This window comes from Sycon ciliatum, chromosome 1 (assembly GCF_964019385.1).
Source record: "Sycon ciliatum chromosome 1, ocSycCili1.1, whole genome shotgun sequence".
Lineage (NCBI taxonomy): Eukaryota > Metazoa > Porifera > Calcarea > Leucosolenida > Sycettidae > Sycon > Sycon ciliatum.
The window spans coordinates 61,970,828-61,984,450 of record NC_088643.1 but is presented as its reverse complement, the minus strand read 5'-3'; the positions used below and the strand labels follow the sequence as shown (position 1 = coordinate 61,984,450).

Genomic DNA, 13,623 nt, shown 5'->3' with positions numbered 1-13,623 from the left:
ACATCAGCATGATTCGAAATCAAACCATGTGCTCCAGAGGGTTAAGAAAAGAAATTTTCCAAAGAGTTTGCGAAAATGTAAACTCCTCCCTAAAATAATACTAGTAGGCCCCTGTATGATGTTGTGCACAAATCATCGGGACATCTGATAAAAGGGAGCATCCACGCGGTTCAAGTAGTTTGGTTCCTTTGCCGATGCCCAATGTGTGTGTGTGTGTGTGTGTGTGTGTGTGTGTATGTGCGTGTCCCCTCCCCTGGGGAGACCCACATGACCAATTTTGGCAGTGAGCAAGTACGTGTGTGTGTGTGTGTGTGTGTGTGTGTGTGTGTGTGTGTGTGTGTGTGTGTGTGTGTGCGTGCGTGTGTGTGTGTGTGTGTGCATGTGTACTTTTTATGTTGGTGCCGTGCAGATACAAACTGCTGATGGGATGCTGGCAGATCAATGCCAAGTACCGACCTTCGTGGAAGTGCATTGTGACGGTGCTGAGCTCCACGTTGTCACAGCAGCGCTCCTTGACGGACTCGAACAGCCGTGACATGAGCTCCGATTCTCCGGGATTCTCTCCGGTGTTGCAGCGCCACCCACAGCCAGGCGCCAGTCGTGGCCGCTTCCCGGCACCAGTCGACAGCTACACGAGCAGCGCACACTACCGCACGGACTGCAGACGGTCGCCCGTAATGGCTGGATTCACCAATGACGCAGCACTAGCACCGGTGGACACGGGCACTATGAGATGTGCTGGTACCGGCCGTCAGTCAGCCCACCGGCCTGGCAATGCACCGCAGCAGCAGCAGCACTATCTACACCAACAGCAGCAGTGCTCCAGCAGTGACAATGCTGCAGGCGACAGGACACCAGCCGACACAACCGTGGAAGCAGAGGACTACACGCCCATGGCAGACCTGCAGACAGATGATGATGTCAGCGAGCACACCGCCCCCTCTCGCATCGCCAGGCATGGATCATCCTGCTACGCACGCCCGGTGAAGAAGACCAGGGTAGCATGCCAAAGCCCGACGGTGAAACGGGCAAACACACCCACTAGAGATCAGCTTGTAGCTTCAGGCCCGTACCCCGAAGTGCAGCACATACAGCAACATCAGCAGCAGCAGCAGCGGCAGCAGCAACATCAGCAGCAGCAGCAGCAGCAGCACCCACCTCCACTGAGCACGGACTTGGCTACACGCACAGTAGCCTACTCGCAGCCAAGCAGGCAGCAGTGTCACCGGCGACCACCAAGGAGCTACTTGCCAGCAAGCAGAGACTGCTCCTCACCGTACAGTGAAGACAGCGTTAACAACGTGTTTGCAGCTACCTGTACACTCTCCGACGAGCAGCTACATGAAGAGTATGCCGTGGAAGTCTAGCTCGCACTTTGCCCTTCTGTGAAAAGATCACTTTGCATCAACTTCTTCATATCTTTCAGTGTATTGCTTGCCCTATGTATGCGGCACATGAGTGACAATCAACCAGGGAATCTCCGCGCCATTCTCTTCTTTTAGGTCGTTGTGTTGTCGTTCTTCTCTTTCTTGGCACGAGTGAACCCCACACCACATACTACTACACACACATACCGACGCTCATTATTAGTGGTAACTGTATTAAAATGATCTTTTTTTATTCTGATGTGTGCCATTACTCATTATCATTACTCATTACAGTGTACTGGGGAAATGTTTCTTGTTGCATGAGTTTGAATGTGAGTTTGAATGTGAGCCGCCACTACAATAGGACTGTTGAGTGTTCACACATGAGCCCTGTAGGAGCTAACGAAAACTGCTGCATTTTTGTCGAAAAGCCTAATTAATAGAACAGAAGTTGTAACCATTCCAGCAAGCATCTGTGCATCTGAGTTCTCGACAGCAAAGTAACGTGTGGGCGTGTGTATTTACTATTACATTTTTATTACGTCCCAGATAAAGCCACCAGTGCTCTGGGCTTATTGTTCATGGTCACAACGCAGAATATTCTTAAAGGGAAGACGCTTGGCTAGCACTATATAGCTGTGGAAATGGAAAAAGTAAAGGAAAGTTTTTTTTAACGAAGCATTAAAAAGCCCTGAAACCCGCCAGGGGCTGGGAAGTAGTAACCATGGAAACCGAGATAATCAAGTGAATAATGAATATTGTATTGTGTAGTGTAGCTAGACACCAGAGTAGCAGTGAGGCACAGACACCAGAGTAGGAGTGAGGCACAGACACCAGAGTGGCAGTGAGGCACAGACACCAGAGTGGCAGTGAGGCACAGCTAAAACCTCATTTGCCAGGTTCCCAGAGTAGCAGTGAGGCACAGCTAAAACCTCATTTGCCAGGTTCCCAGGTGCGACCATGCGTGTCCACTTGCATGTGCTTGCTGTCCCAGGTCCACGGCTGGTCGGCGGCCGAGTACGGTGTCAAGGGCAGGTCGTACGGCAAGTGCAATACCACCACAGACTTACCTGCTGCAGCAGAGGATGCCGACGCGCTTGCTGCTGCCGGTGGTGATGACGATGCCGCAGCCGTCGACCCTGATGACGCTGCTCCCGACGACGCTGTCGCTGATGTGCTCGTATCCGCCGGGGGTGACTCCGCTAGTGTGAACGAATCCACACCGAATGATTTTGGCAGGAAGAGAACGCCCATCTCATAGGAGCGTATAAATAGCTGTTGGCGTTGCTTTTCAAACGAACCCCAAGCGGCCTTGGATAGATTTGCACTGCATGGAAAGAGGAAAGTGACAAGCAAGGGAATAACAGCAGCAGCAGCAGCACATCAGCAGAAGGCTAGCTTTAGACTAGTGTGCCAATCACCCTTCAGCTGCAAACATGAGAGGTTGCTGATCATACGTTGTGAGTTGTGATCATTCAGGAGTACTGGTGCACTGCTGTATCTTCAGGAAACTTTGTTTCCACAACTGACACGTCTACACATCTACTTGTTGGCGGCAGCTTGAACGTCTAGAGGCTTAACGATAGGGCACATGTTTTTTGTTTTTTTAATCATTGCACTAAGCACGTACTTCAAAAAGTGGCGGACATCAATTATTATTAATAATTTTTCAACATCACTAATAAAAGAATTTTAATCCAGCGCATGCGCCAAGAGTGAATAGCAACTAAATAGAGCAGTTGTCAGTTGACAAACCCACTTCTATTTTTCAAATACTTAAAGTTTGACGAACAAGCATACAATGTGATTACCTTGTTACTAAAAACCATGCTGCACGGTTACCGTTGGGAGAGACACGGGCATACGTCTTGATGTGTGGTGATGCCCTTGTGCGACCTTGAGTGTGCGCCTTCCACGTATGCAAGTACTTCTTGAGCCAGGGTTGCTTGGCCGCATTGGCCGCGCTGTACGGCAGTGAGCTTCCAGCAAAGTAGCCCTCTGTGCTGTTTCTCACCGTCTCGACGTTGGGGAAAACGAGCTTGAGCGGAGAACTGCTGGCAGGCTCAATGCCTCTATTGCTGGCCGCCAAACTGGAGAGCCACTCTCCTGAAAGCCAAGCTGCTGGCGTAGCGCCGAGCGCACCGATACTGGAAAACTGACCGAGCACTGGCCATGCAGTGGGTGCCTTGCATTCAGCTCTGAGAAGCCTGCCGAGGCGAGTGTGACCCCACTTGGTCAGCTGCGGTCCAGCGTGACGACCCGGCACCGAAGCAACAAGCTTCACATTGGCTGCCGTCGTGTCGTGCTCTGCAATTGCCTTCTTCCACGGGTCGAGGCTCTTTGTGCCCTGTGTTCCGTACGCATCTAGATAGGCCAGCATGTCAGACGCGAACTCGGATCGTTTAGGTGGCGACGCTCCCTGGCTTGCAGGGAATTTGGTGAAAAGCGGACTAATCCAGATAGCCTGCGTCTTGGCAAGCCAGTCACGATCGATGAGATTGGCAGTGTGGATAACAACCCGCATGCCCTCCTCGTACAGCAGAAACATCATCTTGGTGTGGTGAGTTCCGTAGGGTATGTCCAAACGTGCTGCCATTACCTCCACATCGTTGTTACCAGATGCTCTTGCAGCAGACTGCCTTGGACCAGAACAGAACAGGAGAGAACAGATGTGAGACACACACACAATCGCAGAAAAGAACTTCACTCAGAGTCTATTCAGCCCATTCTACCACTACTGAGCAGCTTAATGTGTCCCCATGGAACACTAAACAGAAGTGGAAGTTTGCCAAGTCGCTTGCTTACATGACCAAAGGGGAGTTGTAAATGTGAATGCCAGTACCTGGTGCAGGCAGAAGTGCAGCACTAAGAGGCCATCCGTAAATATAGACATTTATTTAGAAACGAAAACTAGTCATTTAGGGGGGAGGAGGTTGAGCGCCTGTTCGTTTCTCGAAAAAGATCGATGTACATTTTGCATGTGTGAGCATGTACAGAAAAAAGACCAAAAATATCGATACTGTGTACCTTTTTGTATGTGTTCGTTTCTCAGGGAGGGAGGAGTTGAAGAGAAACGACTACAGTCAACTTCGCTTATAACGACTGCGGATATAACGACAATTCGCGAATAACGACAGCATTACCGTGCCCAGAGCAAAGTCCCTTCCAACTGTAATACATATAATGAGACTTCGGGTATAACGACACTTCGCGAATAAGGACACTTTTTTGATGCCCGGCCGAGTGTCGTTATACGCAAAGTTGCCTGTACATGTAGTTCTCGTTTCTAAATAAAATTTAATATCGGTATTTACGGAAGGCCCCTAAATACAACACCAGATGTCTTCAACTCTTTAGCCTAGCACAAGCAGCAGTGATGCCATGGCTATGTGCATGACAGATGAATCATTGTCATTGATTGCACCAATCCCTGTGTGTGTGTGGATTAGATCATCATAACATCACGATGTCCCTCGTGATGACCAAGAGTACCCCAATCCCATGCTAAAATGAATGCTAGCTAGCGGGGTCTGTGAGCTTTCAGATACCAGGTGTCAAGCAGAACATGGACCTTATCAGTAACATGGGAGCATGAGTGATGATAATCATGATATCCATAACTGTTTTCGTGGCACAATTGGCATTTCATGAGCTAGGTGTCCTCAAATTTCACAACTGGAGGTTTTCAAGAGTTTCCCCGCGATAAAAGTTTCAGAAACTCATCGTCACGCATCCCATCACCCTGCCACTCTTGGTTTTGTACAGTCGTCGCCAAAAAAATCCGGCCAAATGCAATGCTAGCCACCGGTAGCTGCATGGTGGGCGGCATGCACTGCCAGCACTAGTAGAGCTAGAGAGGTCTGCATGGCACATGCTGCCTGCAGGCCTGTGCAGTGCTCGACCCGACTGCAGCAGGCAGAGTGCAGCGCAGACTGACCAGTGCTGTGCTGTGCTGGTACTTTAAATGAATGCATGCCACCATGATTCATGAACGATGAAGTAGCGCCGGTGAACGCGTACCATACCACAGTATCCATGGCATTGGCCGGATATTTTTTGGCGACGACTGTATATTACGAATATTTGAAGTAGCCAGTACAAGCCCCCCCCCCCCCCCCCCCCCCCCCAGCTGCGCCCCTGGACTGTATATACGTGAAGCACAATAAACAAAACATTATACATGGTACTACAGTGGTCCCTCTATAATCCGGCACCATTTGTGCCACGAAAATCTGCTGGATTAGGGAGGGTGCTGGATTAACAAATCTGATTTACTTCTGCAATGTACATGAAGAGGACATTTTGGCTACTGAAAATTGTGCTGGTTTATCGAGGGTGCTGGATTATAAAGTGCCGGATTAGAGAGGGACGACTGTAGTAGAATTACTAGGCAAACTGGCACACGTCCACGCATTTCATATCGTGCAGTTGTGGCCAAAGAAACCCGCCCCGTGAACCGAAAGCAGCACCAAGGCTCACGCGGTCCCTGCAATTCTCGGATGGGTTTTTGGATCGTGCATGATGTAAATGTAATTGAAATGGAACGGCGTTACTTTTGACTCACGGGTCGGATTTCTTTGGTCACGACTGCACATGGCCTGCAAGATGGTGACTTTCACGAATGTGCCTGCATGTACACTTGTGCGCATTGTGTACAATTAAAATTTTGCTTTATTCAAATTTAACTATTACTTATTGGTGAATGCCTATGTGTGGGTACGGGTTATGATGTCTTCATGGTGCGCGGTGAATGAAAATTTAATGTTTGTGTCATATCCCACCTGAAGGCGAAGGCGTGCTTCTCTAGTGCGCTCTCCATGAACTACAAGCAGCGGACGCTTGCGAAACTCCACAGGGTATTGCTCCAATAACCACTCCATATCCACCATGTAGTTGAACTGAGCAGACGACTTCAGGTTGCCCATCAACGGGGAGAGAATTTCTGACAAGGTGGCACACCTTCCATTGTTGTTTTGTCGAGGATTTATACCTCTGGCTCGACTCAGGAAGTACAAGGGACGGTCGGGATTGGAGTCGAGAAGATGCAAAGGTGGTGGAAGACCTTTTTCAGCACCAACCACCTCTATTCTGGGCCTCTTGGCCGGCGGTTCGCCAGAGCTTCTGGAAGACATCTTCTCACAACTATCATTCCTTCACAGAAACGCACACCGAATGATCTTCAGGCTTTTTGTGTTTTGAACGCGTTGCAACATGAATGAGCCCGAGTTTGAAATGTGTCAGGTGCGTGGGGCTTTCCCCATTCTGCCTTTCAAGCTTCAGACCAGGGAGTACTACCAAGAGTACATAACCCCCCGGGGGGTTATGTACTCTTGGTACTACTACCAAGAGTACGGGGTTATGTACTCTTGCTACTACTGTAAAAGCAGAAAATTTCGGTGGTGTTTTATTTTCGGTAACTAAATTACTTCGGTGCCGACAATTTTTACCGAAAATAAAACGCACCGAAATTTTCGGTACAACCGATACTGTATACATGTACAGTAGGTATCGGCAAGAGTACATAAACCAGATAGAAGAGTGTGCAACTCGGGATGGTTCCTGTGGGAGCGTAATTCGTGCACTACGTCATTTCTGACGGCATGGTATTGATGATGGTAAGCCACAGGTACGGTGAAAAGTTTTTTTTTTTTTTTTTTTTTTTTTTTTTCATGTAAACGCTCACCTCTTTCAGGATTTCGGTGTTTTAAATGTTTGGCACCTATGAAGTCAGGGGATGGCCCACGCCTGGTAAAAAAACAATGAGGAGTTAAATACAAAGAAAACGAACTGAAAATACAAAAGTAAATGAAACACCATTACCAAAGAAACTGTACTGTATCATGTACACCGTTTATGGCACCAGGGCACATTCAGCAGCTGCCAGCACAGCCGAACCAGACAGATGTCGAGGCGGGTTCCGACGGTGACCACGTAGACTGGCAACCATTGATCGAACAAGGCAAAAGGAGATCTTACGGTGAAAAGTTGCGTAACCAGTCGCGGTGGTGCAGTTCACTGAGTTTGTCCTGATTTCGGTTTTTTGAGACGGATAGCCTGGTGACTTTACTTGTCGGTGGATGTACGCAGCGTACACAGTCACACAAAACACCGAAATCCTGAAACAGGACGCCTAAAATCAAGCAAACTTGGCTGATTTCCGGGCTATGAAACATGAAAATTTGAGCTGTACGCAAGTCGCGGCTTGGCTGACCTCATCAGGGTGACGTAGTGCACGAACTGCGCTGTTTCAGATCTGATATGCACAGTTGCACACTCTGGTTTATGTACTCTTGGTATCGGTTATAGCGTGGGTGTTTGAAAAACGACATTTGATTCTTATTGCCGATATTTCTTACACACGATAAATCACGTGTGACATATCATATGCACGTGTGACATCATACATGTACAATCATGTACATGTATGCGCGCACGTTTGGCATGTAGACACGTACACATGATACACGTACACACCAGGGAGTCGTAAAATACCTGGTACACACGGATATCAATCAGACTCGCGGTCGTGCTAGGCGACTGCGGAGCAGCGGATACGAGAGAAGTCGGAAGAAAGAGTCTGACTGGACAGAAAAAGTGATTCTCCAATGCTCCCTTGGACATAACTCTCTTTTTGTGTTGAATATTATTGTATTGAGTATGCACAGAGCACAGATGTTATTACTACAGGCGATACACTTTGCACTAATCTGGCATATTTTGCTACACAAAATCCATTCTTAGGGTCGATATATTCTACTATGCGATAATACTGCATGTAAGAATAAATGTACACATAAAATATGTGTTATGATTATGAAAAAATGAGTGTTCATTCTTGTAAGCAGTATATTCTTGTATACGACCACACTATAACCGATACGCACTGTAGTACTAGTACACCTACCTGGAGAACGGGTTTTACCGAAAATTTCCCGCTACCGAACCGCCGACTTTGGCGAATACCGAAAATATTACACCACCGAAAATTTCTGCTTTTACAGTACTACTAGCAAGAGTACATAACCCCCCAGAGTGTGCAACGCCTGATCCAGCTCTGCATAGGGTCTTGGTCGAGCGGAATCGGATCTTTGCGTCATAATACCGTACAAATCTGAAGGGAACCCGGGGAGTCGCGGGTACTCTTGGATCAAAAACAATGGTGCCCTGCCTCGAGACCGGCCTTGCACTGGTGTGGAGTGTACGCATGACATCAGAAGATCCGATTCCGCTCGACCAAGACCCTATTATTATTATTATTATTATGAAATGACCCAAAGGCAATGTGCCTATCGAGGGGTTCATTTGATTGAAAGAACAGTAGATGTACAATGTAGATGTATGTACAAAGAGAAGTAGGGATTATGCAGAGCTGGATCGGCGTTGCACACTCTGGGGGGTTATGTACTCTTGCTACTAGTATCAAGAGTACTCTTGCTAGTATTACTACCAGGGAGTAGTAAAAATTCCCATACTGACTGTAGTACAACTCCGTGCTTCAGACAGCAGGGAGTAAAAATATTACTCCATGGCCGGCAGTGCAGCGCGCCTCCTCCCTGCATCCTGTTTTCGCCAAGTAACACACGGGTACGTTAGTTTCGGTTTGTGTCCTCGACCCTCGGCTCTGGTTGTTCCTGAGAGTCGTGCCCAAACCATGGGCATTAAGATCGACTTTATTCGTAGACGAAAATGATAGTAGCCGACTGGCCCATACCATGGGCCATGGCTGTAAGCATTACTACGGTGTTTCCACAAAGGCCGTGTTGGTTAGGGCCATTCTCTTGATTTCTATAATAGACCAGGTAGACAGGGAGTCGTGTCTGTCATCGGGTAGGTTATCATGAGGAACTTGGAAGTTGTATAGACCCATGAAACTCCCTGGTTATCATCATGGACATCTACTGACTGTGTCTTGTCTTGACTTCCATTCTCTCTCTCTCTCTCTCTCTCTCTCTCTCTCTCTCTCTCTCTCTCCCTCCCTCCCTCCCTCCCTCCCTCCCTCCCTCCCTCCCTCCCTCCCTCCCTCCCTCCCTCCCTCCCTCCCTCCCTCCCTCCCTCCCTCCCTCCCTCCCTCCCTCCTCTCTCTCTCTCTCTCTCTCTCTCTCTCTCTCTCTCTCTCTCTCTCTCTCTCTCTCTCTCTAACTCTCTCTCTCTCTCTCTCCCTATCTCTCTCTCTCTCTCTCTCTCTCTCTCTCCTCTCTCCTCTCTCCTCTCTCACACACACACACACACACACACACACACACACACATCACACACACACACACACACCTTTGGACCTTTGGAAAGTCCATCGCCGAAGGCGATGATAGCGGCGAGGCAGTAGTTCTTGTGTCAGGATAAATCATTCGGACGGCGAAAGTCGCGGCCGCAGACACAGACGAACACTCTTGGTCGGGGCTGGCTTGGTGGCTTCTCTCTCTCTCTCTTTCTCTCTCTCTCTCTCTCTCTCTCTCTCTCTCTCTATCTCTCTCTCTCTCTCTCTCTCTCTCTCTCTTCTCTCTCTTCTCTTTTCCCTCTCTCTCTCAGATGCAGCGGCTAACGGTGGGGGTGAGGGGATAAGTCTCACAGTACCGAAACACCGGGTTTAGTCTTTACAGGGATTTCCAGCTACCATAGCTCTTCATATTTTCAGCTACCACAGGCCCATGGCTCTCCATATTTCCAGCTTCATGATCCCTGATGGTGTTGCTATTTGCGTGCAACTCTAGCTTTGTCGAAAGTCTGATGTACGTGTGCCCATTTGTGCTTATGCTAGACTCTTTCATGCCAGGCAAATGGTCTGGCAAGCTAAGGGGAGGGAACATCTGATGGCATGCAGTCGTGAGTCAGTCAAGTGTCAATTCGAGTCGGCAGGAAAAGCACGACCAGACCTCCCACGTTGGGAGCAACTCTCCATCTGCTTGGCCAAGCTATGAGTATCCCTACATGTCTGTGACCAGTTCCTGTCACTGGCGGTTTCTGAGCTTTTCTGGATCCTGCATGGGCAACTTCTGCTTTGTGGTTTCAAGGCCTCTCTCTTCCTGTCCTTTCCTTTCCTTCTTTGCTTCTTTCCTTCCACACTCGCCCTTATGTTATTGGGCCCAGTTCGCGTTTAATGCGCGCAGTTTCGAAAGAAGCCCACTATGACCGTACTCTTGATGTAGGTTACTTTTCTCTTGGTGTCCTGGAATAGCTGCGGGCTCTGCTATCCTGCATTAATGCACCGCCGTAGACATCTGTTTCGTGAAAGATATCTCTGTACATGTGCTCAAGGTCAACGCAGATGCACTGTTGGTACTTTTTGTTGAGTATGAGCCTCGATATCCTTCCAACACCTGCAATCATGAGTCCATGGAGAGCTGGGGACTCTTGCGACACCTATGTATAATATAGGTCGTACATGCTTGCAGATGGACTCGTTCTATATTTTTATAGACCGTGCATTCTCGGTTGTGGAATTGGTTAGTACATCCAATATCGGTTGTCCCGCAACGGTACACAAAGATTGTGATTTCGATTACAACAAGAGTATTGCCAAACACACGGTGAGTAAACACCAATGTACGAAGTGTACTCGACAGAACCTTATCGGCACACCAGTAGGGCTTGGCGGATAATGCCGGCAGAAAAATTGGCAGAATTCGGTACTTTTTCTGGTAAGTTTCATGCATGTTTGGTATGTGGATAAAGAAATGGAGCAGAATTCGAGGAATTGCCCGCCATAAGGTTTGTATGGTTCTGCCAATTTCGGTTCAAAAAAAGCAGAATCTGCCACCTTTTCGAGCATTATCCGCCAAGGCCTACGTGACACCAGCAACGCAGGCTCAGTCGGCCTTCCCTGCAACAGTCATGCTCCACACTTGTGTAACCGTGTGTGGATACATTGCACAAACATGTGCATGTATACAGTACATTGAACTGTACATATTAAATGCAATAATTATAATAGTACAGTCATAATCATTGCACATACATGTACATGTACATAATCACTTACATTATAGCAACAAGGACGACTAATTGCACTTGTAGCTCTTCGGTCCTTTTTTCTTCTTAAGTTATAGCCTTGCGATCATCGTTCCACATTAATTTTACTAATGTTGCTCTCTCCGAAACGCTTGTTTACTTCAAAAGACTGAGTACATTATATGATATGTTTTAATGAAACTCGGATGTTGAGCCGATAGTAATAATAATATGTAAAGAGAACAGGACCTGCACATCACATAAGTTACGAGTTATGCCTAAAAGTCCACCAAAGTACCTGGATAATGATACAGTCAGATGTGCGACAACAAGGCACAAAACTGGCAGGGATATTGAGACATTCGACGACCTGACACCCTTCCCCCCCCCATTGGAACTTTCCTCACCTGAGCCTTCCAAGTTAGTTGGAAGGTTGTTGGTTTGCGCTTCCTACATGTATCGGAGCTACATGTAGGTGGCAGGTCGTCGAATATCTCAATATCCCTGCCAGTTTTGTCCCTTGTTGTCGCACTATCTGATTGTAACGTTATTATCTAGTTCCCTTGGTGGACTGTTAGTCATGACTCTTAACTACTTATACTACTTATAGGTCCTTTTCTCTTTACATAATACATTATACATGTACGTATTGCGTGAATAGCCCTAGTACAAAGTAGATACTACTCCTGTATGTAAAACACTACAATCATGATACGAGCACCATATAACCGAAATTAGCTCTACGCCACCATCGCCACTGCATACTTGAGAACGGTTTTATTCATAACACCACGAAGGAAGAGTCAAAGCAAAAAGACAACCCAATTTCGGAAATAAATAGAACACTCAATACTCAATTGAAATAATATTATTATATAATAATTATAATTGAACGCAAAAGCTTCACAAGAAAGCGCTACCTAGCGTTACCTATTGTCTCTTTCCCTCAAACCAGTTAATATTAAATAGGGGTGAAACAATTATACCGAATACTCGAGTACTCGCTCGGTTTTTTTCAGAAATAATCGTACTCGGAATAAATCAGAGTACTCGTTCATACATGGTACGTGCATTTACCACAGAAATCTGGAGTTTCAGAGCAGCAGTCGGCGGACATTGATGTACAGACTGTGGTGAACATTTGTTCACGAGTAAAGAGAGCCCAAATGACCCACCAACCAATATACCCGAGAAAATGACTACCACTCGGTTCAATCAGGGTTGTATCATGTGATTTTAAGGCCCTCGGTGTGCAATTTTTAGGAGATGAAGAATACTCGAATACTCGAATATATACTCGATCGGACAAAATCAGAGTACTCGAACTCGGGATCTAAATGCCAACTTTCACCCCTACTATTAAAAGTGCCCACTGGCATGCAAAGGCGAACGGTCACGCTTCTGCCCGTGTCAGCAGTGTCAGCAGAGCCGGCGGCAATAAGCTGCAAAGGGGCTCCCGACCTTGCGGCGAATGTAGGAGGCCCTGCAGCCCCTAAAGCACGTGACTTCCCATCGCAACAGGCAAAATGAAACCCGGGTGCGTAACTCACCCATCACATACTATACTAGTAGTAGTACACTAAGGACATGGTGGGGAGTGGAGGGGGCGGGGGTAATTGGCACGAGGGAAGGGAAGAGGGAACACACGACAGATAGGAGTTAACAAATCAAAACAACAAACCGATTACCTTCAACGTTCCTTCCCGTACTGTTTCCTTGAATTGTGGAACAGCCTCCCCGAGGACATCTTTCCCCGTCTGGCCAATCACTCTCCACTCACAGCTTTTAAAAAAGGTGTCAACAAACACATTTCAGACCAGCCATGGTCTTGGGACGTGCTTTGAAGCCCATCATGTTGATCGTCTCACTGTTCTTTCCAGATTGCACCTCTCGGTTTGGGGATGTGCATTGAAGCACCCCATACTAACGGTCTATACTGTCCTCTCTTGGTCACTACTCTCCCTATTACCTATATTGTAATTACCATTCATGTATTGCGCTTCAGATTTTCTTCCGTTTTTGTCTCTTGGTGCGTTACCGGCATGGCGATACTGAGACCTAATGGTCAGTGGAGTGCCTGTAGCCTCACCAGCACTGCTACTATCTGTGACTGTGGCGACCACCATTCAATGTCTCGTCCTCCCCTAACCGTACCCCAACTCTCTCTCAGCTCTCTTTTATCTGTCTTTTTCTTACTCTTTTTTCTTTGTCAGCTTTCCTGGTGGTTATGTGCTTTTTCAAGTAAAATAAAAAAAACAAAAAAAAACAATCAGGAACGGTTAAGCTATAAGAGGGAAATACCTGTAGAAAC

The 13,623-nt window shown here is 47.4% G+C and overlaps 2 protein-coding genes across 2 annotated transcripts in view; one reads left to right on the top strand and one right to left on the bottom strand.

Annotated features, from left to right (window-relative positions):
- LOC135804748 (tyrosine-protein kinase receptor UFO-like) overlaps positions 1-1,841 on the top strand; it is a 19,089-nt gene extending 17,248 nt beyond the window's left edge. Inside the window, exon 12 of the mRNA XM_065318701.1 lies at positions 410-1,841. Within this exon, the coding sequence (XP_065174773.1) occupies positions 410-1,367 (958 nt within the window). The 3' untranslated portion in view covers positions 1,368-1,841. The remainder of the gene's footprint in view (positions 1-409) is intronic.
- Positions 1,827-6,542, bottom strand: LOC135804749 (tyrosyl-DNA phosphodiesterase 1-like). Its single transcript, XM_065318702.1, has 3 exons — positions 6,149-6,542; positions 3,179-4,002; positions 1,827-2,694 (listed from the first exon to the last, which is right to left on the bottom strand). The coding sequence occupies exons 1-3, from the start codon at positions 6,497-6,499 to the stop codon at positions 2,301-2,303; spliced, it is 1,569 nt and encodes a 522-aa protein (XP_065174774.1). The 5' UTR covers positions 6,500-6,542; the 3' UTR covers positions 1,827-2,300.
- Positions 6,543-13,623: the final 7,081 nt, after the last annotated feature.

Bases quoted from the DNA above. Each gene is read 5' to 3' on its own strand.
- LOC135804749 (XM_065318702.1), bottom strand. From the start codon at position 6,499: ATGTCTTCCAGAAGCTCTGGCGAACCGCCGGCCAAGAGGCCCAGAATA. The intron at 4,003-6,148 runs GTGGGATATGAC...GGTCCAAGGCAG, and splicing joins AAGCACGCCTTCGCCTTCAG to TCTGCTGCAAGAGCATCTGG. The intron at 2,695-3,178 runs GTAATCACATTG...CTTTCCATGCAG, and splicing joins GCATGGTTTTTAGTAACAAG to TGCAAATCTATCCAAGGCCG.